The sequence below is a fragment of the Salmo trutta genome, chromosome 23 (assembly GCF_901001165.1).
Source record: "Salmo trutta chromosome 23, fSalTru1.1, whole genome shotgun sequence".
Taxonomy (NCBI): Eukaryota; Metazoa; Chordata; class Actinopteri; order Salmoniformes; family Salmonidae; genus Salmo; species Salmo trutta.
In genome coordinates, this window is record NC_042979.1 from 15,062,654 (window position 1) to 15,089,093 (window position 26,440).

The following is a 26,440-nucleotide window of genomic DNA, read 5'->3' on the forward strand; positions in this document are numbered from 1 at the left end:
ACTACCAGTAACATTGGCATCATCACAGAGTATGACTGAATTGATCAAACATGATCCCCTGCTAATGTAGCTAGTGTGAAAGTAATCTATGGAAAGGTCTCAACTTCCTCCCAGAGTAGCTGATACAGAACCAATACCAGTGTAAGTTGAACAGTGAGTCTGACATGACCCCAACGTAAGCCTGTATAAAAACAGCCGTACACAGGAGCCATACAGTTAGAGTCATGTTTATTTACAGCAGAATCCTGACAAGGGGGAGAGGCACAGGGAGGGGGATTAAGAAGACAAAATATTTTAGATTCAGCTCATCAAGGTCCATGTTTCACTAAACAGTTCTTACTTTATTCAACTTATTGTATACAGAATCCATTCAGCTGTAATGTCAATGCACCAAAAGAGCTAGAGCCCTCTGCTGCAAGGGAGGAGAGGAAAGAAACGAAACCTACAGCACTAAGAAAAAAAGAAAAGAAAAACGAATACAAAGGGGATAAAAAGAAAATCTTCCATAAAAAATGAAAACAAATTTTTCTTCAATTATTTATCACCATGATCGGCATTGTTTTTTTTTTTATACATTTTCTTTGCCAAGTCCATAAAGAGGCAGAGGGGAGTTATTTTTTTGTAGTTACATGAAGTCCATGATGTTGAGGCCGTCTGACGGTGGTCTGTCCCACAGCCAGATAATGTCCAGGTAATGATCAGCCAGACTGAAGTCAGGGCTGAACGAGTCTCAAATCTGCCAGCTGGCCTGTTGGGTCACAACTGTTCAGAGTCCTCCAGACCCCTGGCCTTTGTCCATGTAACGTTCCTCTGTGCAGCCTTGCTGGCAAAGCTCAGTGCCTTGGTTTTGGCCAGGAGAGAGTTTGAGCTGTTGATGCAGTCTGTGGAATGACACACACTGTACACTTGACATGCAAGGCCAGAGAACCAACATAAAAATAAATAAAAAAAAAAACAGGTAAAGAAAACCCAAGACAAACTGCATGTTCCATTCAAGTCTCGCTCTTCCTCTGATTCTCTCGCTCTCACACATACATAGCTTCAATGATATTGGAATTAAAGTATGATCTAACTGACAAGCACCACAAACTGTGGGAGGAATGACAATCCAAAAACTGCTGGGATACTAAACCTTTGACAGTAAAAACTAGCTATGGGTTAGTTTGAACCTCTCAGGGTCCATTGATTACAATCCTTTATTAAGCTGAATCCCTCAGGGGTGTAATAGAGATTTCCTCTCAAGGTCCATTAGACATTATGGAGGTAATGCTATATGATCACACACACAGACAGACACCTCCAGGTACAGACATGGCACATGTCAAGGGTTATCTAGGGGTTTCCCAATGTCCATTCTGTCACTCGTGGGAAGAAGTGTGTACACAAGGAAAACTCCCCCAGTGTGACTATCCTTCCAGAACAAAGCTGCGATCCAAGTCAGAGATTTGTCACTCCACGAGTCGAGTCATTGTCGATGTCTTTATACCTGTGCTGGATCTAAAACATTATTAAATTGTTCATAATGAAATAACACAATCTCTCATTCTATGCTCTCTCACACACACACACACCCAAACAACATGACACCCAAATGTGTGTGTACACATATTTACAAAGAGAGATGCATCCCCATCAATAGCAGGGACACATTCACAATTTATAATGCATCATTTCTGTATATGCCAAGAATAAAAATCTTTTCTAAATAAAATACATGTTTCTGTGATGGGGCAGCAAATGACAGAAGGTGGGAGATTGTTAGAGGGGGAGGAAGATTGAGGGTGTAGAGGAAAGAGAGAGGTGTTCACGGAACAGGAGGGGGATGGCAGAGACAGAGGGAGGGAGAGTGATGAACCATTCCTTCTTTCTCTCCCGTCGGCTGCTGGTCCTGTGCACCGATGTCATTGTCCTGCGTAGTGGCGGCAGCAGCAGCTCTGCCTACTCTCTCTGCGGTTCATACCAAATCATTCCAGAATAATAATTACAAGATTTGTAAATGACAAAGACCCAGTCACGTCCCACAACCAGTAATCCATATAAGGGGAGACCTGGCCTTGGAGTCCGGCAGAGTCAGTCAGATACATAAATGGGAAGAGATGGAGGGGTGGTATGGCAGTAAGACAGAGGGAGACCAAGAGCAAAAGGAGAGAGTGAGAGGCCTAGCAAAATGGAATGGGTCATGGGAAGGGAGGGGGGATGGAAAATAAGGAAAGGATAGAAAAGGAGGGAATATAGAGGGAAGGAAAGAGAAGGTCAGGAAATGTGAGAAAAGGAGGGAGACTGAGAAGAAAAACGAGTTGTCTGGCAATGAGGTCCACACACTGGTGTCCATATGAGAGGTCTGCTGCTCAGAGGATGGGTGGAAAGAATGAACGAGTGATGAGGACGAGGCCTCTCTTCAGTGCACACGCTCCCTCTACTCTCATGGTCCTCCCCACGCTGGCTGTGTTCCCAGGGTGCATCATACCTCTAGGAAGCGGGAGCTGCTGGCCTTGGTGTGGAAAGGCTCTGACCACATGCGCCGCAGGTCTCCCTGTAGGACACACCAGAGTTCGATTTTTATTTAACTAGGCAAGTCAGTTAAGAACAAATTCTTATTTACAATGACGGCCTACCCCGGACGATGCTGGAACAATTGTGCACCACCTTATGGGACTCTCAATCACGGCCGGATGTGATGCAGCCTGGATTTGAACCAGGTTCTGCAGTGACGCCTCTTGCACTGAGATGCAGTGTGAGACCACCGCGCCACTCAGGAGCCCAAGTGATTCCCTTTACCTACCACACTATTGAATGCAATCCTCACCCAGATGTGATATGGCCAAAATATTATATCATAGTATTTTGCCCCAAAATTGGATGGTATTTTAGTTTCTGAATTATAAAAAAGTTGTACATTTGCTTTATGAGCAGTGAGTGTTCCTAGGGTAGCAACATATACATTTTAAGTGATTTCAATGAGTCTCAGTTCTGATTGTTTTATACTGTTCAATTCAACCAAAACAAATTTCAGTACTTTTATAATTTCTGCATTTCCTGCACTCAATTGCAGTGGTGGAAAAAGTACCCAATTGTCATACTTGAGTAATAGTAAATATACATGAATAGAAAATTACTCAAGTGAAAGTCACCCAGTAAAATACTAATTGAATAAAAGCACGTGGTTTTAAATATACTTAAGTATCAAAAGTTTAAAAATCACTTCAAATTCCTTATATTAAAGCAAACCAGATGGCACCACTTGCTTGTTTTTTTATTTACAGATAGCCAGGGGCACACTCCAACATAATTTATAAACAAAGCATGTGTGTTTAGTGAGTCCTCCAGATCAGAGGCAGTAGATGACCAGGGATGTTCTCTTGATAAGTGCATGAATTGGACCATTTTCCTGTCCTGCTAAGCACTCACAATGTAACTAATAATTTTAGGTGTCAGGGAAAATGTATGGAGTAAAAAGCACAGTATTTTCTTTAGGAATGTAGTGAAGTAAAAATTGTCAAATAAAAACAACTTAAGTAGTACTTGAAAGTATTTTTATTAAGTACTTTACACCACTGCTCAATTGAGAAGTTCCACACTGCCATGTAGGGCTGCACAATATGGGCAAATAATCTAGGGTTTATTTTTAACCAAATGTTGCAATTGCGATTTGACTTGTGAATTTGAGCAAAACTGTTGGAATCATGGAAATATGACTATTCTAATTCTATAGTTCGAATATAATAGTGGCCACTTTGAATATAGTGTTGTTTGAGATGACAATGAATTAAAATGCCAGAGAGGAGTGATTGTGACAGGGTAAGAACTAAAGTGCTGATAAGTGTTTCCTAGGGGACCCTATAAGCTTTGGCTATATTGCAGGTTCTCTCAGCTACTTCACGTGGCTGACATTTCTTTGCTTTAGAAGATACTGTTGCAAACATGCCGATTTAAGTCTACACCGTCACTGGTAATATCCGGCTGTATTAGCTAGCTACGTTTGCTCTTACACAGTACATTCATTTGCTAGCTAGTATTAGCATCTCACAAGATTTAGGGCAACTTGCTAAGACAAACTAATGTAAGAAACAAACTAATAGTGTCATTATAGAACGCTAGTGGATTTATAATAAGAAGCAAAGTGAAAACAGCATTGTCGTCATCAACATTGTTACATGTGCTGCATTGACCATGCAGACTGAACGAAAGTCTCGTGGTTGAGGCACATCAAACGCGCTCCTTGAGTGACAGGGAGTGTGGCGAGGTCTGTGTGGAAAGTGGCACGGAGAGAAAGAGCGGAGAGAGATGACTCAAGTAGCGAAGTAAACTATAAAAATTGACATTACACACGGCGTATCACATTTAACAAACCAAACATTCAAATACCGGTATAGAAGGCAAAGTAAAAACCCAAACCGGTCCCTGCATCAATACCGGTATGTCATAAAATACCGTATACCTCCCACCTGTGTTAGAGGCTATCCTCAACATCCATTACCTCTGGTCACTGGCCTGGTGTCTTATCTGCCTTGAACCTGGATTACTCCTCTACCACTTAAGCACTGCCTCCATTGGTTCATCTCAGTCACTAGGCAGCTATAGGAGACATGTTCTAAAGACGTCAACATTTTTATCCGTTTGACAGGGGCAGCTTTTTGTCAAACTTGCAGAAAATGAAGTTGGAAACAGTGTTTCTCAAATAAATTGTATTTTTAAGGTACGCTGGGCATGTGACAATCATCACTCCACATTTAATTCTAAATGCCTACTGCTTGCTAAATCTATTTCAGCTATAATAATATTTCTTTGCAAGACAAGGAATTTCAAGAAAGCCTGAATTGCTTTGCCTTGCTTTTCTGGTTGGCTGAATGCAAGTTATCATCCAATTATTGAAAGATCTACAGGAGTGCAAGTTTCACCATGGCGATACATTGGTAGCTACCTAAGACATGAAACAGATAGGTGGGAGTTCACCTAAATGGATAATGGAAACACTTCATTTTTTATTAGACATTCTAGTTTTTTTGTTGCAAAAAAGTGTTTATTTATTTTGTGTGATGGCATTACATCCAGCTGTTTTTATCTAAACAACACAGTTAACTGGAAATGCACCGTAGCAGGCAATTGCATCCATTTTCTATGACAACTTTAAATGTCGACAAAAAAACCCCAACTCTACACAAATGAATGGAAACAAAGCTTCTGACTGTCAGCATTCAGTCTAAACATTTACACAAGCTTTGTGTCCTATAAAATGATTCCCCAGCAGTACTGCTATTTTGTCTGACCTCTTAACTTACATAAATGACTAACGCCATCACATTGTCCCCCACCGCTCCCCCCTTTTCCAGAACCCCCCCATATGTACCTTCAGGTAGGCCATGGTGAGCAGAGGCAGCAAGGTGAAGGGTACCAGGTAGAGCAGGGCAGGCTGAGCCGCGCGGTGAATTCTGGAGGCCACAGTGGCAGTCAGCAGGCCTGGAAGGAGCGGCGACAGGTCAGAAACACTCATACTATGGAGTTTAAGGTAGACTACACAATGTGACATTGTGTACAGAGGGAGGCTTCCCTGTACTGCATACACAATACAACTAAATTCAAAAATCAGCCAAGAATGACACTATTGTTGTTTAATTCTCTAAGCATGAAGTCACCTCCCTTTATATTATTGCCACTAGTCTAGTTAACCAGACAACAGCACCCTCTACTGACTGGGTTCAACAAGTCAGAATGTGGTTCTCCGTTACATCAGTGCTGCCCAACTCTGTTCCTGCAGAGCTACCGTCCTGTTTGTTCCAACCCTAATCTAGCACACCCGATTCGAATAATTAAAGGTAGACTTTGGGCACGAAAAAAAATGTCCAACTCCGCCTCTTTCTCAATTTTCAAACAGAAATGGGGTGTGCCTTTGGTGATTCATCGTTGTGCTACTCTGGTCATGCGCACCTACTGGAGGGTAAGCTCTCCAGGGACAGATTTGGGCAGCCTTGTGCTACACGACGGTTCCTCCCGTCTCCATCTCTCACCCTGTCCTTACCCACAAAGTATCCTATGAGAGTGCAGTGGAAGTAGGAGACGCGCCCCATGCGTCCAGGCGTGCCTGGTCCCCCCGCCTCCCCGCTGGCCTGCTTCTTGTAGTTGTCGTAGCGCAGCACGAAGCACAGCAGCAGCCCGGGCATCACTATGTCCCCAATCCCCAGCATGGAGAAGTGACTGCCTGTGGAACTGGAGGGAGAGAGGGATGAGATAGGGAGAAAAGAGGAAAAACACAGACAACCAAAACACGGTGAAGGGCAGGATGCAAAGAGGGTAATAAGGAGACAGCAGGAGGGGACAAAGCAGGACAGAGTGGGAGGAAATGCAAGCTTGAGTTTCAGAGCTAAGAACAGCTGTAGTGAATGCAGTTGGAGGTTTAAACATAGATCCACTCCCCACGGTGAGGCTGTGGTACCTGGGGAAGACCAGTTTGCCCGGCAGGGACAATCGGGGGACGTCGCGGCCCATCCCAGGGCCCAGGTGGAGCTTCCTGGAGAGCACGTCTAAGGGGTTGTCAGCCGGCTGGGTGGCCACCTTCACCATCACGTTGCTGTTGAAGATGTAGGCCGAGAAGAACACCTACAGGGCAGACAGAGGAGTTATCTCCGGTGGCTCAAGCGATCCTTGGAAAATAGCCATGTTTGTAGTTCTGTCTTTGACATGTAGTCTAACCACGATAAAAGTGATAGAGATGGCATTTTAGGCTCCACCATAGTGTACAGTGGAGAAACGGCTACTGTCCTGTTAGTTGGATATTTCCACGCCATCTATGGTGTGCTGCTCTGTCTACCTCAAGAAACATAAGAGACCTGGAACAGCGGCACTCGCTGTAACTTACGTCGTCACACGTTTAGTAAGCTGCTTTGACAGTGGCTGAATCTCAAACCGAACATTTGGCCCCTAAGCCCTTTATTGGAGTGGCCCTTGTGTTCGATAGTGATCGCTCAAGTCTGCAGGTTTTGGGCAAAATTAGAATTGAGACGATACGCACTCAATGTCACGACTGCCATAATTTGAAATCCAGTTGCAAGCAGAGTCTCCTGCGACTTGTCTTGTAGCATGACTCAATATGAAACATGGGCAGACACGAGTACTCTGATAGACGGTGAGGAAGCTGTAAAAACTCTGTAGCTACTCATGCACAAAATATGTGGCAGTATATTGGTCGCAAGTGACTTCATGAGCCAATTTAGCTGGTTGTAGCCTGTCTGATGTTAGCTAGAGTCACTAACAAACAGGGTTGGAATGGAATTCAAGCTAATGTTATGCAAGGATTTTAGCACCACTGCACAAGTAAACAGTGTGTAGTTCGGATGGGACATATTTACGATAGATGGACAGCTTGCTGATGAAGTTGTTGACCTATACTTAGCATTCCATACGTCACCATTTACCAAAGCACCAATCGCTATACTGTAATTGAGTCAGCTGAGCCCCGTGGGCGCGATACTGCACTGACTCGGAGAAGGACAGTTGCTGTTTCATTAAAACTTGTTCGTTGTGATAAAATAATGTTCCTTAGTGTTGCACTAGCTGGTAAGCTTTGACATGGCCTGACTGGCCCAGGCTTAGCAAGAGAATAGACAGGTTTTCGTGCACATTTTCAAATGTCAGAAATACTGCGTCTTCAAGCACTGAACTCCTTAGCTAGATTTAAAATTGTGTGACTAAGACCTTAGCAAAAACGTCAGAAATAGTAATTCTGTTGTTATTAGGTAACGTGCTGAGATTCATGGGAAGGAATTGCTGCCGAGGGCACTGAGTCAGCAGCGGATGCCACTCGATAGAGGTTTCTGAAGGGTTCAGTGGAGGTCTTGATGGCTCGACAAAGAGTTTGAGATGGACTCGATTGACTCGTGAACGCACACGTTGAGTGATCGAGTGCTCAAAGTATTCAGTTTGAGATTCAGCCATGGTCTACAGCTGGGGTCCTTTGTGTCTGATGACTCATGTCCCTGCTTGTGTTTTAGTGGTTGTATTTGGGTCAGCTGGGTGGAGGGAGGGATGGGAGCAGCCATCTTACCCAGAACACGTCATAGATAAGCAGCCCTGATAGCAGCAGGCAAGACACCTTCAGACTGGGTAGCCGTACAAAGGCTATCATGGCCACACACAGCCCCATGGCCAGAGCTGAGGAGGGAGAGAGAGAGAGAATATCAGACATATAAACACACAGCGCTGAGAGAAGGAGAAGAGAGAGAGACACAGCGCTGAGAGAGACAGGAATACCAGACGAACACACAGCTCAAAAAACGTGTAATGGAGCTCAGAGAGACATGAGATTAGAGAGAAACTAAAGGCAAACCTTACAATGGCAAGACAACGCCCCCTACCACACACAAACACAAGACAGTCATGACACACTGACATACCGTCCATGAGCAGCCAGTGTCCAGTGAGCACCCAGATCAGCACCAGCATGACAGAGAGGGAGAAGGAGAGGAGCTCGGCCAGAGTGAAGCGCCCACAGCAGCCAAACGAGATCCTACAGGGGGGCAGAGAGAGAGAAATGGTTTATACACACTGGACAAAACACAATCACTTCTCACTGGAAAATACATCACCTCTAAACGCAAGTCGATATGTACGGGGTCAAAAGTGTAGATACAGCCAATTTGAGTCAAAATGTCCTCAACACACCCACACACAGGGGTTCAGGTTGAAGAATTCCGATTAAGCTGAAAAATCTGAAGGCCAGATGCTTCACATTGTTAAACATAAAAAGGGGAATTAAAGACTTATCACATTATTGGTTGTAGGCCATGGCAGCCTCTCAGCTTCCTTACTTGTTTTGTGGTGAGCAGGGTCTGGTCAAGTACTGGCACATTGGCAACAGGAGGAACGCAAACGCAATTGTCGCAAGAACTGAAGAGGAACAACATAGAGGAAGATCAATAAGAGAACGAGAAAGAAATAGCAGCCAGACAGTTTGTTGTTTCGTTCCATTGGTTCCAGTCAGTTTAGCAGAGTCATTGTCATCATAAGAGTTAGTTGGGCGGTAGGTATCCAGATTGTCATACAGCCTCTGTACCCTGAAGGGGTATACAGTATTACTGAATGTGGACACTAGGGGCACTATTTAATAAAAACATTTGAATGTTTCTGCTGTAACCAAGAAGCTTGATCTTGACATCTAACCATTTAGCTAGCAAGTTAGCAAACCAAATGCATAGCTGAAGCCCTGAGCTGGCAATAATTTGACACATCTTAGACTTAACTTAGTTATAAGAAGTGGCATATACACCCCCCCCCGAAAACGATATTGAAAACCATACCGTCGGTAATTCGAAATATACCATTTATACCGTATACCGGGGTATTGCCCAAGCCTAATAAGAATTATGCAGAGAAAATGTTTCTGTTAAATCAATGCACCATATGACCCCATCAATATAACATCATGCTCTAAGGGAATATATACATGTCAGCTTGCCTTTAAGATGGGCAACAAACTGCTCTGTGACATTAAGGCGCCTGTCTGTGCCGTGTGACGGGTCAGGTACCTGCGGTGCAAATGGTGAAGACCACCTGGACAGAGTCGAAGAAGAAGAACATGACGAGCAGAGACACGGAGGCTCCTATGGGCAGGAACAGAGCCTGCGTGGAGTCTATGGTCTGAATACCTACAACACACAATACATGCACAAGTGAGAATGCTCAAACACACAGGGATTGAGAAAGACAAGTCACAGGCAGAGACAGGCACACACATTTCTGCATGTGCTGCATCTACAGCCTGCGTAACAGCAAACCAACCAACCACAAAATATACGGAATCCACGGTATGACGACTTCCAACTTATAAGAAAAACACACGCTCTGTATGTCTTATGTCTCACCAAATATGTGAGACTCACTGTTGTTTGTGTTGCCATTGTTGAAGGCCCCATTCGGGACAGGGTTACCATCCTTATCTTTTTCCTGGTTCTCACAGTCCATGTTTAATGATCTGCACGGGGAGAGATGGAGGGAAAGGTGGAGAGAGGTTGACTATCTGAAATAAAATCAAGCTTCTCACATTGCTATTCTGTCAAAGACTTGTTTTACAGTGACTGGATAGCTCATAGGCGCTCAATGTAATGGAAGTAACATGATAAAAGATGAGACCCACAGTGACCAGTGTTGGCCCATCTGTGATGGAAGAGGGTTGGACAGGGAAGACTGACCTGAAGCTGCCATAGACTATGAGGAGGATGGAGATGAGGAAGGTGGACACCTGGCTGGAGTCGACCAGGGAGTACGCCCTATAGACAGAGAGAGAGAAAGATTTTAGATTCCATTTCCTCCACAGACTAGGTTGAAGTCTGGCCCGAAGGGCTGTTCTTATGCACGTCGCAACGCGGAGTGCCTGGATACAGCCCTTAGCTGTGGTATATTGGCAATATACCACAAACATCCGAGGTGCCTTGTTGCTATTATAAAAATGGGTTACCAACTTAATTAGAGCAGTAAAAATAAAACATCAGGTCTGATATACCAAAGCATTCAGGGCTCAACCCACCCAGTATATAATAGAGTAAGCCATACTATACCTTCAGTGTTGCATACAGTGAGGGAAAAATGTATTTGATCCCCTGCTGATTTTGTACATTTGCCCACTGACAAAGAAATGATCAGTCTATAATTTTAATGGTAGGTTGATTCCAACAGTGAGAGACAGAATAACAAAAAAAAATCCAGAAAAACACGTCAAAATGTTATAAATTGATTTGTATTTTAATGAGGGGAAATAAGTATTTGACCCCCTCTCAAATCAGAAAGATTTCTGGCTGCCAGGTGTCTTTTATACAGGTAACAAGCTGAGATTAGGAGCACACTCTTAAAGGGAGTGCTCCTAATCTCAGCTTGTTACCTGTATAAAAGACCTGCAAGCAAATCAGATTCCAAATTCGCCACCATGGCCAAGACCAAAGAGCTCTCCAAGGATGTCAGGGACAAGATTGTAGACCTACACAAGGCTGGAATGGGCTACAAGACCGTCGCCAAGCAGCTTGGTGAGAAGGTGACAACAGTTGGTGCGATTATTCGCAATTGGAAGAAACACAAAAGAACTGTCAATCTCCCTCGGCCTGGGGCTCCATGCAAGATCTCACCTCGTGGAGTTGCAATGATCATGAGAACGGTGAGGAATATGCCCAGAACTACACTGGAGGATCTTGTCAATGATCAAGGCAGCTGGGACCATAGTCACCAAGAAAACAATTGGTAACACACTACGCCGTGAAGGACTGAAATCCTGCAGCGCCCGCAAGGTCCCCCTGCTCAAGAAAGCACATATACATGCCCGTCTGAAGTTTGCCAATGAACATCTGAATGATTCAGAGGACAACTGGGTGAAATTGTGGTGGTCAGATGAGACCAAAATGGACCTCTTTGGCATCAACTCAACTCGCTGTGTTTGGAGGAGGAATGCTCAAACATGGTGGAAACATTGGAAACATTATGCTTTGGGGGTGTTTTTCTGCTAAGGGGAAAGGACAACTTCACTGCATCAAAGGACGGGGCCACGTACCTTCAAATCTTGGGTGAGAACCTCCTTCCCTCAGCCAGGGCATTGAAAATGGGTCCCGGATGGGTATTCCAGCATGACAATGACCCAAAACACACGGCCAAGGCAACAAAGGAGTGGCTCAAGAAGAAGCACATTAAGGTCCTGGAGTGGCCTAGCCAGTCTCCAGACCTTAATCCCAAAGAAAATCTGTGGAGGGAGGTGAAGGTTCGAGTTGCCAAACGTCAGCCTCGAAACCTTAATGACTTGCAGAAGATCTGCAAAGAGGAGTGGGACAAAATCCCTCCTGAGATGTATGCAAACCTGGTGGCCAACTACAAGAAACATCTGACCTCTGTGATTGCCAACAAGGGTTTTGCCACCAAGTACTAAGTCATGTTTTGCAGAGGGGTCAAATACTTAATTCCCTCATTAAAATGCAAATCATTTTATAACATTTTTGACATGAGTTTTTCTGGATTTTTTTGTTGTTATTCTGTATCACTGTTCAAATAAACCTACCATTAAAATTATAGACTGATCATTTCTTTATCAGTGGGCAAACGTACAAAATCAGCAGGGGATCAAATACTTTTTTCCCACACTGTATGTCAACAATGCTTGACATTGGTCAGTTGTGTCATAAGACTATAATGAACATATTATTGAAGAGTATATTCCCATTTGGAATCCTGGTATTCATAATCCCTTTAGTCAAACCTTAAATGAAATCCCTTGACACCAAATCAATACATTTTCTTTCCTTCAGCAAGTAGAAAGGAACCTAAAAAGGAGCGCGACATACTAGTTGCTATTCATACTCTGTGTTCCTAACAGATGTTTGTTTTTGGTTTGGAGGACTGAATGAAAGAGTCTCTGAAAAATACACAATCAAAGAGGAGAAACCGTAGCCTAACCCTTACTGGCATTAATCTAATGTATGTGTATGTTCGTCTTGTTCTAGCCACATTTATTTATGCAGTTCTTTGTGCAACCAACAAGTAAACGTACAGATGGGGTGGGAATTACCAGGGACCTCACGATAGTACTACAATACGTAGGTGCCAATATGTATTGCAATTTGATAAACAGACCAGTAGTGTGCGTTTCATTGAGTCTTAATAGGGACACTGGCTATTGAACTGGGAAGGCTGTAGAAATAGCACAGGAAACATGTCAATGTCCCAGACAATTAATACAGCTGACTAACAGGAAGGATGGTGGACCATCTGTGGCACGAGAGCTGCAGCACAGAGACACTTTTATGGATTTAACATTCTAAACCCACTAATCTGCAGCTTTAACCTTATCTGCCAGACATGGCCGGCTGACAACTTCTGGTTTCCTAGAGATACGCCTCGGTAGTAGCAGCTTGAGCGTGCCTAAAAAGCTCATACACAAGCTAAAAATGATCAAAAATACACAGGGTTACAAATCTGAGGAGCGCATGAATAAACAGAGAAAAACAAACAGATAGCTGTTCAAATGGGATGTAGACTGCCTACATTCATCTCAGCTTTGGGTACTGGGTCATGCTGATGGAAGGCTGAGAGAGAGAAATCATGACCGGTCAGGTATCTGGCACAGTAAACCTTACCCTACATGTGTTACCAGCTGTAATCAAATCGGTTGGTTTTCATTAAAAGGTGTAGATGGGACCGGAGGCATGACCTCAGTGTTGTATGCCCATGGCAGGCTAATTATCACTGGTAAAGTTGTAGATCAACTAATAGGTGTCCCAGAGGGGGAGAGAGTCAGTGGAAGACGTGTTCCACTTCCTGAGATGAAAAATAAATAAAAGTTGCACCGGCAGGGCTCTACAGTACAACCATTTTACTTGCTTTTGTGCCCAAATATTTTGCTGTGCAACTTGGAATTTGTATTTAGGAACATCAATGCACCTAGAAAAATTTAAGAATTCCATCTTTAACATCTCAAATATTTTTCATTGTACTCCTTAACTGTATTTGTGCGCCTAGGCGCACATGCTCCATGTAAAAAGAAATTCAGCATAGAGCACTGACAGGTTCATCTCTGGGGGGGGGGGGGGGGGGGGGGGGGTAAATAAGAGCATAATGGTTGCACTGTGCAACCCTGCCTTCATCGGAGAGGTGCAGGTTTGACCCCTGACCCGTCTCATGTCCCTCTGTAGCCAGCCCTGAGAGAGAAATGTTTCCTGGCGTTAAGAGGACACCCCCCCAAAAGAAACAGTAGTATGCGTTCTTCATAACTATGCATCCCATTGCCTGCCGTATGACTGCGCTCCAACCCTTTAAATTACACCCCTGGAGAAGTGTTAGGAAACACGATGAAACGGCATCAATCATACGTACTTATGAGCTGTGAAGCGTAAACTTGCAAGGTAACGCGCCAATCACTACCATAACAAATCACAGGGCAAACTAAAAGCTAATGCATTGCCCTGTTGACAAACAAATACTCTCAAACACGCTGGAGAGAAATGTTCCTTAGCCCATCAATGGGCCTGACTATCTCCTTTTCAAACCAGGAGATGCAAAATCAACTTCTTCCATAAAATATTCAGATGCAGAGGGGATCTGCATCACCCCGCACTAGAGATGACCCCATTTAGTTGACTGGACAATTGTTTGGTCGATAGGCAGTTGGTCGACCAAGATTTTTAGTCAAGCAGTCAAAAATCTATACATTTGTTTTTAATGGCACACGAGACACCTGTCTGATTCAGCTCCTGTCTGATTCAGCTCCTGTCTGAGTGGACTAATCCATTGGAGGCCGCGGGGATGGCACACCAGTAGGACTACATTTACAGTTCATTTCTACAATGTTTGTTTGGTTACGGTAATGTTACTGCATTCAAAACATTATTACAGTCTTACCGTTCTCATTGTAGGAGTGGACATGACATTTGCAGAGGGCACAACCAATTCTAGACTTGTGAGAAACCGGTTTTGGTTTATTTCATTCAATTTATGAGTGGTCATGCTCGGATCTGGTGGAAACATTTTTTTAAAATTAAATAGGCCTACCTGATTCCTTGCGCCAATAGCGGTGTCTGTTAGTTTTCCGTGCCAGTGAGCTCCTGAGGGCCCAGAATATTTGAAACAATGATGTAAAGTTTGCTAGCACTAGCTTCAGGTGGGACCAAGTTGATACAATGTTTCAAGTTCCTTAAAAAAAAAAAAAAAAAAAGAGGCTGTTTTGTCAATTTGATTTCTAGGATTTTTTTGTTGTTTTTTTAAAGTCAGGATATTGTCTACCAGCAGGCTACAAGGTTTATTTATTAGCTTTATGTAGGCTGTTTCGACGTATTGGCAATAGGAGTTACTATGGGGACCCATGCCTAATCTTCTCAGTCTCCTGAGGGGGAAAGGTGTTGTCAGGCCCTCTTAACGACTGTCTTGATGCGTTTGGACCATGATAGTTTGTTGATGTGGACACCAAGGAACTTGGAGCTCTCAACCTGCTCCACTACAGCCCGTCGACGTTAATGGGGGCCTGTTCGGCCCTCCTTTTCCTGTAGTCCACGATCAGCTCCTTCGTCTTGCTCACATTGCAGGAGAGGTTGTTGTCCTGGTACCACACAGCCAGGTCTCTGACCTCTCTATAGGCTGTCTCGTCGTTGTTGGTGATCAGGCCTACCACTGTTGTGTCGTCAGCAAACTTGGTGTTGGAGTCGTGCTTGGCCACGCAGTCGTGGGTGAACAGGGAATACAGGAGGGGACTAAGCATGCACCCCTGAGGGGCCCCAGTGTTGAGGATCAGCGTGGCATGTGTTGTTGCCTACCCTTACCACCTGGGGGTGGCCTGTCAGGAAGTCCAGGATCCAGTTGTAGACAGAGATGTTTAGTCCCAGAGTCCTTAGCTTAGTGATGAGCTTTGTGGGCACTATGGGGTTGAACGCTGAGCTGTAGTCAATGAACAGCATTCTCACGTGTGTTCCTTTTGTCCAAGTGGGAAAGGGCAGTGTAGAGTCCGATTGAAATTGCAGCATCTGTGGATCTGTTGGGGCGATATGCGAATTGGAGTGGGTCTAGGGTTTCCGGGATGATGGCGTTGATGTGAGGAAAATATATACAGTACCAGTCAAAAGTATGGACACACCTACTCATGCAAGGGTTTTCCTTTATTTCTTACAATAGAGCTGTTCTTGCCATAATATGGACCTGGTCTAACCAAATAGAGCCATCTTCTGTATACCACCCTGACCTTGTCACAACTGATTGGCTCAAAGGCAACAAATTAACTTTAAACAAGAAACACTTGTTCATTGAAATGCATTCCAGGTGACTACCTCATGAAGCCGGTTGAAAGAATGTCAAGACTGTGCAAAGCTATCATCAAGGCAAAGGGTGGCTACTTTGAAGAATCTCAAATATTTGTTTTACACTTTTTGGTTAACACAATTCCATAGTTTAATGTCTTCTCTGTTATTCTACAATGTAGAAAATAGTAACAATAAAGAAAAACCCTTGAATGAGTAAGTGCCCAAACTTTTGACTGGTACTGCATATAGCGTTGAAGTCAGAAGTCCACATACACCTTAGCCAAATAAACATTTCAACTCAGTCTCACAATTCCTGACATTTAATCCAAGTAAAAAAAATTCCCTGGTCTTAGGATCACCACTTTATTTTAAGAATGTGAAATGTCAGAATAATAGTAGAGAGAATGATTCATTTCAGCTTTTATTTCTTTCATCACATTCCCAGTGGGTCAGAAGTTTACATACACTCAATTAGTATTTGGTAGCATTGCCTTTAAATTGTTTAACTTGGGTCAAATGTTTTGGGTAGCCTTCCACAAGCTTCCCACAATAAGTTGGGTGAATTTTGGCCCATTCCTCCTGGCAGAGCTGGTGTAACTGAGTCAGGTTTGTAGGCCTCCTTGCTCGCACACGCTTTTTCAGTTCTGCCCACAAATTTTCTATGGGATTGAGGTCAGGGCTTTGTGATGGCCACTCCAATACCTTGACTTTGTTGCCATTTTGCCACAACTTAAGAAATATGCTTGGGGTCATTGTCCATTTGGAAGACCCATTTGTGACCAAGCTTTAACTTCCTGACTGATGTCTTGAGATGTTGCTTCAATATATCCACATGATGCCATCTATTTTGTGAAGTGCACCAGTCCCTCCTGCAGCAAAGCACCTCCACAACATGATGCTGCCACCCACATGCTTCACGGTTGGGATGGTGTTCTTCGGCTTGCAAGCCTCCCCTTTTTCCTCCCAAAATAACAATGGTCATTATGACCAAATAGTTCTAATTTTGTTTCATCAGACCAGAGGACATTTCTCCACAAAGTACAATCTTTGTCCCCATGTGTAGTTGCAAACTGTAGTCTGGCTTTTTGATGGCGGGTTTGGAGCAATGGCTTCTTCCTTGCTGAGCGGCCTTTTAGGTTGTCGCTATAGGACTCGTTTTACTGTGAATATAGATACTTTTGTACCTGTTCCCTCCAGCATCTTCACAAGGTCCTTTGTCGTTCTGGGATTGATTTGCACTTTTAGCACCAAAGTACGCTCATCTCTAGGAGACAGAACACGTCTCCTTCTTGAGCGGTATGACGGCTGTGTGGTCCCATGGTGTTCATTCTTGCATACTATTGTTTGTACAGACGAACGTGGTACCTTCAGGCGTTTGGAAATTGCTCCCAAGGATGAACCAGACTTGTGGAAGTCTACATTTGTTTTCTGAAGTCTTGGCTGATTTCTTTTGATTTTCCCATGATGTCAAGCAAAGAGGCACTGAGTTTGAAGGTAGGCCTGGAAATACTTCCACAGGTACACCTCCAATTGACTCAAATGATGTCAATTAGCCTAACAGAATCTTCTAAAGCCATGACATCATTTTCTGGAATTGTCCAAGCTGTTTAAAGGCACAGTCAACTTAGTGTATGTAAACTTCTGACCCACTGGATTGTGATACAGTGAATTATAAGTGAAAGAATCTTTCTGTAAACAATTGTTGGAAAAATGACTTGTCATGCAAAGTAGATGTCCTAACCGACTTGCCAAAACTATAGTTTGTTAACAAGAAATGTGTGGAGATTTTGAAAAACAAGTTTTAATGACTCCAACCTAAGTGTATGTAAACTTCCGACTTGAACTGTATATGGAAAAATAGACGTTTTAAAATACGACTCTCGGTCTACTAAGATTTTTTTGGGGTCGGGGAGAGCACTACTCACCAAATACATATGGATAGAAATTAAGACGCCTTGACTGCATAAGTATTCAAAGGTCTGCTTGGCGTTGGTCTAAGCAAGACTTAATGGAGGCTGCTAACATTGTGTTTTGCGGAAGTAGCCTAATGCCACAACACTCATCCAGCGCCGTGCTTTCAATGAAAGGCAATAGCGAAAAAGTGCTGGTTGCATTACAATATTGATAGTCTAATCCTACTGCAGAGGTCTTATGTCTTTAGACACAGCTAGCCTACCTAATATCCAGGAGATATGGCAAGACATTCGGCTGTGCAAATATTCAATTATGCATGTTAATGTACATAAAATGTTAATTGAAAATATAAAACATACATGTGTGAACTTTCATAAGGCATTCACTATAGGCCTAAAGAATCCTGTTAGTCTACTACTGGAATTGGGCTGATCCTTTGGCACCAAAGTCATCCTTTCCTGGTAGAAAACCAGGCCCCGAGTTCATATAAAAAGAATTGTAGTTACGACTAGCCTACTCTATTTTAGAGCCCGACCGATTTATTGGTTGACTGATACTAGCCTTTCACCAATATATACACTTCACAAAAATATAAAACGCAATAATTGGAATGATTTTACTGAGTTACAGTTCATAAAAGGAAATCAGCCAATTGAAATAAATTAGGCCCTAATCTATTGACTTCACATGACATGGGTGGGCTTGGGAGGGTATAGGCCTACCCACTGGGGAGCCAGACCAAGCAAACAGAATGAGTTTAACCCAACAAAAGTGCTTTATTAGAGACAGAAATACTCCTCAGCACCCCTTCCCCCGACGATCCCGCAGGCGAAGGAGTTGGATGTGGAGTTCCTGGGCTGGCGTGGTTACACGTGGTCTGCGGTTGTGAGGCCAGTTGGGCGTACGGCCAAATTCTCTAAAACAACGTTGGAGGCGGCTTATGGTAGAGAAATGAACATTAAATTATCTTGCAACAGCTCTGGTGGACATTCCTACAATCAGCATGCCAATTGCACACTCCCTCAAAACTTGAGACATCTGTGGCATTGTGTTGTGTACCAAAACTGCACATTTGAGTGCCCTTTTATTATCCACAGCACAAGGTGAACCAGTGTAATGATCAAACTGTGTAACTAGCTTCTTGATATGCCACACCTGTCAGGTGGATGGATCATCTTGGCAAAGGAGAAATGCTCACTAAATGCAGATGTAAACAACGCTGTGCACAAAATGAGAGAAATAAGCTTTTATTTTGGCTCATGAAACACAGGACCAACACTTTACATGTTGCTTTTAGATTTGTGTATCTGCGTTTAATCCACTGAAAAGGGCCGATACACAAATGTTGAGAATGACACAAATATAAATGTTCAGAAAGTCTGCTGCCTCAGTTTGTATGATAGCAATTTGCATATACTGCAGAATGTTAAGAGTGATCAGATGAATTGCAATTAATTGCAAAGTCCCTCTTTGCCATGCAAATGAACTGAATCCCCCAAAATAACATTTCCACTGCATTTCAGCCCTGCCACAAAAGGACCAGCTGACATGTCAGTGATTCTCTCGTTAACACAAGTGTCAGTGTTGACGAGGACAAGGCTGGAGATCACTGTCATGCTGATTGAGTTCGAATAACAGACTGGAAGCTTCAAAAGGAGGGTGGTGCTTGGAATCATTGTTCTTCCTGTCAAATACGCTTACCTGCAAGGAAACATGTGCCATCATCATTGCTTTGCATAAAAAGGGCTTCACAGGCAAGGATATTGCTGCCTGTAAGATTGCACATAAATCAACCATTTATCGGATCATCAAGAACTTCAAGGAGAGCGGTTCAATTGTTGTGAAGAAGGCTTCAGGGCGCCCAAGAAAGTCCAGCAAGCGCCAGGACCGTCTCCTAAAAAGTTGATTCAGCTGCGGGATCGGGGCACCACCAGTACAGAGCTTGCTCAGGAATGGCAGCAGGCAGGTGTGAGAGCATCTGCACGTACAGTGAGGCAAAGACTTGGAGGACGGCCTGGTGTCAAGAAGGGCAGCAAAGAAGCCATTTCTCTCCAGGAAAAACATCAGGGACAGACTGATATTCTGCAAAAGGTACAGGGATTGGACTGCTGAGGACTGGGGTAAAGTCATTTTCTCTGATGAATCCCCTTTCCGATTGTTTGGGGCATCTGGAAAAAAAGTGTGTCCATAGAAGACAGGGTGAGCGCTACCATCAGTCCTGTGTCATGCCAACAGTAAAGCATCCTGAGACCATTCATGTGTGGGGTTGCTTCTCAGCCAAGGGAGTGGGCTCACTCACAATTTTGCCTAAGAACACCGCCATGAATAAAGAATGGTACCAACACATCCTCCGAGAGCAACTTCTCCCAACCATCCAGGAACAGTTTGATGACGAACAATGCCTTTCCCAGCATGATGGAGCACCTTGCCATAAGGCAAAAGTTATAACTAAGCAGCTCGGGGAACAAAACATTGATATTTTAGGTCCATGGCCAGGTAACTGCCCAGACCTTAATCCCATTGAGAACTTGTGGTCAATTCTCAAGAGGCAGGTGGACAAACAAAAGCCCACAAATTCTGACAAACTCCAAGCATTGATTATGCAAGAATGGGCTGCCATCAGTCACGATGTGGCCCAGAAGTTAATTGACAGCATGCCAGGGCGGATTGCAGAGGTCTTGAAAAAGAAGGGTCAACACTGCAAATATTGACTCTTTGCATCAACTTCATGTAATTGTCAATAAAAGCCTTTGACACTTATGAAATACTTGTAATTATACTTCAGTATTCCATAGTAACATCTGACAAAAATATCTAAAGACACTGAAGCAGCAAGCTTTGTGGAAATAAAAAATTTGTGTCATTCTCAAATCTTTTGGCCACGACTAAGACGCAGAGAAAACACTCAGCAAAAAAAAGCAGTTAATTGAATGACTGCATTTCACTTTCTCCGGGGGGCACTCTTTACATGGCTATAAGCCCCATCTTGCCTTGCGCTACAGTAAGACTGGACCACAGAGGTATCACCTGGCCAATGCAACTACACCAGTTACATAAGAGTGAACTACCACAGAGTTACTGACGAACTGTTACTTCTTCTACGGTGACCGCAAAGTAGATAGAAACCAAAAATGTGCATTGGCCATATACTGTTACACAAAGTGTCATGTTAGGGAGTTGGGTGTCGTGACAAACAAAGAACATTCAAATCTGTGGTAACATCAATGTTACAGCCCTTTAGTGAAGCCAGCAAAATCTGGTGTGCTATATTTGCTCTTTGTGAAGGGCATTCTTCAAGCACTGCCAATCAAATGTTTTCTGAGATAGTAAAAAGCTTAGCAAGTTACAAAGTAACACTTTGTAGCTACGTTTTGATGCATGGTTTCGCTTGATAAGGACGGGTCTAAATTCACATTTTGACACCCCCATTTCCACGACAAGTTCTAGCTAGCTAGCTAACTCGCTGTGCGAGAGTACTTTGAATTTTGAGAATAATGTTTTTCCCTTTCATTTTACAGTCATTTGACAGACACTCTTACCCAGAGCAATTAGGGTTAAGTGCCTTGCTCTAGGGCACATTGGCAGATTTATCACCTAGATGGCTCTGGGATTCAAACCAGCGACCTTCCGGTTACTGGCCCAACGCTCTTAACCGCTAAGCTACCTGCCGCCAGAATTCAGTGGCTACTGCCCTACAAAGAAATAAGATGTAAACAACTAAATACCAATACATTGAAAAAGTGTACTGTGTCGTTGTTTTCCAGCTGGTTAGCACGAGGCAGCTCATTCTTCAGAGCCTAGACAATTTCTTTGCTGGAATCAGTGCAGTTAATCCTCCTTTTTACAAAAGTTTTCCCATAAAAAAATTGCAGTGCTTACATGATTGTTCTTTCCTGAAATTTAAGAAATCATCTTTGAGTATCTTCGTGGGGCTGTTTTAAGCACAAAAAAGTTAAATCCAGTTCAAAAAATAAATAAATAAATAGGCAGATATCGCTCATCTGGTCATATTTCCACTAAAATCAGATTTGGATCCAAAAACCCCATATCGGTCGGGCTCTACTCTATTCATGCGCTCTGCCAAACAGGAATAGCCAGGCCCGATATGCCACACTTGTAATTAGTTTGAGAAAAAGCTGGTATCTCCTGTCCATTTCATTCATTCAGTCAGTAATACAGAAATGACTAAAGCCGTCTATCAGGAGAGGGAGCGGCGTCATGTAGTTTACTGTTGAAACGGGATAAAAGGTCAATGCTACGCCTCGTTAGTGGTGTTATGGTCCAGCCAGTCCCAGAAAAGACGTGTTCCTAAAGTCTGCATACAGACTTACTGAGATGTATTTTTCCCCATAGGGCTTCCGCACACACACACCACAGCTCTCCCTCTCTACCCTGAACAAAAATATAAAACGCAACATGTAGTGTTGGTCCCATGTTTTATGAGCTGAAATAAAAGATCCCCAAAATGTTCCATACCTGTTAATGACCATTTGTCCTATGCCAAGATAATCCAGCCACCTGACAGGTGTGGCATATCAAGAAGCTGATTAAACAGCTAGATCATTACACAGGTGCACCTTGTGCTGGGGACAATAAAAGGCCACTCTAAAATGTTCAGTTGTGTCTCACAGCACGCCACAGATGTCTCAAGTTGAGGGAGCACGCAACGTGCATGTTGACTGCAGGAATGTCCACCAGAGCTTTTGCCAGAGAATTGAATGTTAATTTCTCTACCATAAGCCACCTCCAACGTCATGTTTTAGAGAATTTGTCAGTACCTCCAACCAGCCTCACAACCACGTGCATGGCGTCGTGTGGACGAGAGGTCTGCTGATGTCAACGTGCCCCATGGTTGCGGTGGGGTTATGGTATGGGCAGGCATAAGCTACGGACAACGAACACAATTGCATTTTATCAATGGCAATTTGAATGCATGTGACGAGATCCTGAGGCACTTTGTCGTGCCATTCATCCGCCGCCATCACCTCATGTTCAGCATGATAATGCACTGCCCCATGTTGCAAGGATCTGTACACAATTCCTGGAAGCTGAATATGTCCCAGTTCTTCCATAGCCTGCATACTCAGACATTACACCCATTGAGCATGTTTGGGATGCTCTGGATCGACGTGTACGACAGCATGTTCCACTTGCCGCCAATATCCAGCAACTTCACACAGCCATTGAAGAGGAGTGGGATAACAATCAATAGCCTGATCAACTCTATGCGAAGGAGATGTGTCATGCTGCATGACGCAAATGGTGGTCACACCAGATACATGGCCCTACCTTTTTTTAAAGGTATTTGTAACCAACCAAAGCATATCTGTATTCTCAGTCATTTGAAATCCATAGATTAGGGCCAAATCAATTTATTTCATTTGACTGATTTCCTTATAGGCGCTGATTCTCAATACAATCTCTGAAATTGTAGCATATTGCCTTTATAATTTTGTTCATTATATATTCCATTTGCATAACATTATAAAAAGCATGCTGGTCTATATCCCTAACAGAGCTGTAAAACACCATTAACAGGCACCTTCTGAACCAGCCACCGTAGGCTTGCATTCCAATGAGAAAGGGTTAGCCCGGCCTTCTCCGTTGCCAGTCTTGGATTTAATTCAGATCAAATGAAATAATTGTTTTCAGAGACTGGTAATACATCTCCAGACAGTGCTTGGACATTTATAAACAAATATAAAATCCCCACTGAAGTCAAAGTAATGGATTGTATTAAGTAAAAAAAAAATGATATACAGCAAGTAAACTGGTCAAGTTGTCCCTCTGAATTCTGCTCACATGGATGAGATGGGCTAAATAAATGGAACATTTAAAAATCAAATACAATCCTGGAATGTTGAGGGCTGGACAGAAGCCCAAGGGCCATAAGACTTCCTTGTTTGGGAGAAACAAGGCTTCTATAACACAATTCCAAAACCGTACACCACCAAGCCAAAGGCATGCATGCTTTGGTCACCGAGGACTCAGCCACCAAGCGACAGAGGACAAGGATTAGTTTCTCAAAACATGTTGCTATAGCAAATGACTATTGACAATTCTGATTGACCCACAAAAATGAGTGCTGGTTTGAAATTACATCATTATTCATGGTAGCCCTACATGAGCAAAACAATCAGAACCTCTCAAAAATGTCTGTATACAGAGCATTTGTGTAGGATATTACCCCAAACGTTGTGATAGACAGAAAATCAAGAGAACACCTCATGACACTGTCAATGCTGAGGCTGTTGTAAATTGCAGCATGTTGGTAGAATTTTTACATTTCACTAGGTAGTTGCCACCAATTAGGCAATGTAACAATTGCAATGTAACAATGCTTCCTTGTAGGTCTTACAAGACCGGCATGGTAAAATATTGTGCCTCAGTCTGACCTCATGCGCTTCACTAGAGGGAAATCTGAGTGAGACCATGTACCAGGATGGTAGGTGCAGCTAGAGAATTGCCAAACTCTGGTTAAAAACAACTCGTATTTAATCTACTCAGAAGGGTTGCGATTTAATTAAGTGGTACGTTTTTATCTTAACTTCAAATCACATCATTTTATTAGTCACATGAGCGAATACAACAGGTGTCGTTCACTTTACAGTGAAACGCTTACTTGCGAGCCCCTAACCAACAATGCAGTTTAAAAAAATACAAATAAGTAATTATGACATACATTTTTGTAACCAAGACACAGAACATACATTTTAAAAGATAGAACGGTCAAAACACTATTAGGCTGACCATGTGTGTTGCTTATTATAACTACATAACATAATGGCTCTGGCATTACAGTATTTTAGTTCTACTAAACCTGGGGGGGTCACTATTTTCCAAACATTGATCACCAGGAGCAGCATACTTATTCCAAATACACTTGGTCTTAGTGGCATAACCTAAATGTTTGCCTCCACATCAATACTTAAGACAGAAGAAAATACTACTAGTAATTTTGAGATGTCACAAAATTAGACTTCAATAATTCCATGACCTGCAGCACAAGACTTCAATTAAAACACCTAAAAAAAAAAAATTGTAGGCAAATGACCCGATCTCCAATTGTGAACAAGAGAGACATTACATGGACTGTATCAGTCAGCCCAATAAGTTACTATACTGGTCTGAATGGCATCTATCGCAATCATACATTTAAAAATAGTGTAGGCATTGTACAAAATAGAAAATAGTTAGCTATCATTATGGCACATGTAACTACTGATTGCTAACTAGCTAGCTAACAATGATGCGGGAAGATACACCCAGATCTATAAAGACAATGCCTTATTTAGCTAGCTACTATTTAGGACAATCAATATTACCTAGCTAAATTAGTTAGTGAACTAGCTAAATTAGTTAGCTGTGTTGAATAGCTAGCAAGTCAGCTGCGCACTTAATTGCTAACAAAATAAAAAATGGATGGCACAACGTCCCTATCTATTCATCTGACGCGATAAAACACCGGGCGTGGTATAAATAACGTTATCACAATGACATTTCATGAATTAAGGTGAGCTTTTCTGCCTAGCAAGCGTAAACTGTCTGGCTAACGTTAGTTACGATAAGCTCTCTTTGTGTGCAACTGGCTACGAGAGGTAGCAATAAGCTATTTATTTGAACAAATATTGTCGAGGGGCTTAAACTATTTCAATAATATGATGTGGGTATGAGTTGGCGAACCAACGTTAACTAGCAATAACCTTGCGCATTCGTCTAGCTTAAATATGCCACTGAACCCTTTTCGTAGTTCTAAAGCAATGGTAATGCCACCAGGGAGACGAGTCTGAGCTAACTTGCGGCTAGCTGGCTAGTTAACCCCGTTCACGCTAGCCTACTGTAACTTGGACCGTAGCAAGCTAACGTTCAGTTCACTAACACAATTTGAAGAGGGCCATCTCATTCTAACTAAGCGAAAATAGCGGCTGATTCATGTAGGAACGAGATATGTTGCTGTATCTATGTGAATTGCAGTGTAAAAATGGCATAACTACACCAATCAATTCAGTCTGGTTAGCCAATGCCTATGCGTACTCACCAAGAAGAGTAGCCTTGTTCCGCCATGTCGCCGACGACAACAGTGCAGTGGTGGGTTCCGCGACTGTAGAGATTCGTGTCCCTGTAGCAAAACGGTAGGACCTGGTGGACACAATTGCCGCCTTTACTTCAAGATTGGTCTTTTTAACAGTCACTATTTGATAACAACATGGCGATGTACACCAGCCCCCAGACCTGCTAGCAAACACCAGCCGAATAGCTTCCAATCGAATTACAATGATGGTTTGCTAGGTGGCCAAGACAAAGCACGCCGAGGAAAAAACCTCAATATTTCATCAGTTTCGCGAGTGTCCTGCCGTCTCACTGCCCCCAAGCAGGCCCGAGTCTCAACGGATCCTACACTCGCTGTAAATCCATATTTAGGGGGTGTTTTCTAGCGTCTATATTCAGATATTCCCTAAGTCTGCACCCTCGGCTGTAATGGAAGCCGCGCAGATAGCTTTATTTTCTATGGCGAGAGAGTCACGGGCACGCGCAATATCGCCCTTGCAAGAGAGGTTTACACAAGTACCTGTGTGAAGCTAACCACAATAAGGATTAGCCACAATAGTGGAATTTGCGGTTTGACTTCAAAATAAAAGCTCGCCATTGAAATTGATTCAAATAGTGGAATCATGCCATATTTGGACTAGATAATGCTAATGAACAAGGTCGGAATGTTGTTATATAAATTCAACAAAATACAATAATTTGTTAATTTGACACGAAAAAATCCTCTG

At 43.1% G+C, this 26,440-nt stretch overlaps 1 protein-coding gene across 4 annotated transcripts; it reads right to left on the reverse strand.

Annotated features, from left to right (window-relative positions):
* Positions 1-211: 211 nt before the first annotated feature.
* On the reverse strand, positions 212-26,229 carry sppl3 (signal peptide peptidase 3). 4 transcript variants are annotated; one of them, XM_029709190.1, is made up of 11 exons: positions 25,702-26,229; positions 10,182-10,259; positions 9,873-9,964; positions 9,519-9,638; positions 8,802-8,880; positions 8,388-8,503; positions 8,039-8,145; positions 6,431-6,594; positions 6,017-6,204; positions 5,348-5,457; positions 212-2,533 (listed from the first exon to the last, which is right to left on the reverse strand). In XM_029709190.1, the coding sequence occupies exons 1-11, from the start codon at positions 25,725-25,727 to the stop codon at positions 2,462-2,464; spliced, it is 1,152 nt and encodes a 383-aa protein (XP_029565050.1). In that variant the 5' UTR covers positions 25,728-26,229; the 3' UTR covers positions 212-2,461. The 4 variants fall into 4 exon arrangements, with proteins under 4 accessions (XP_029565050.1, XP_029565048.1, XP_029565051.1 ...); XM_029709188.1 differs by having other exon boundaries at positions 9,855-9,964; positions 25,702-26,228; XM_029709191.1 differs by having other exon boundaries at positions 8,388-8,500; positions 25,702-26,227.
* Between the last annotated feature and the right edge of the window lie 211 nt (positions 26,230-26,440).

Excerpts from the sequence above, each read along its gene's own strand:
- sppl3 (XM_029709188.1), bottom strand. The coding sequence starts at position 25,727 with ATGGCGGAACAAGGCTACTCTTCTTG. Across the intron at positions 9,965-10,181 it reads ATAGTCTATGGCAGCTTCAG|ATCATTAAACATGGACTGTG; the intron begins GTCAGTCTTCCC and ends CTCCCCGTGCAG. Across the intron at positions 5,458-6,016 it reads TCTCATAGGATACTTTGTGG|GCCTGCTGACTGCCACTGTG; the intron begins GTAAGGACAGGG and ends CGCTCCTTCCAG.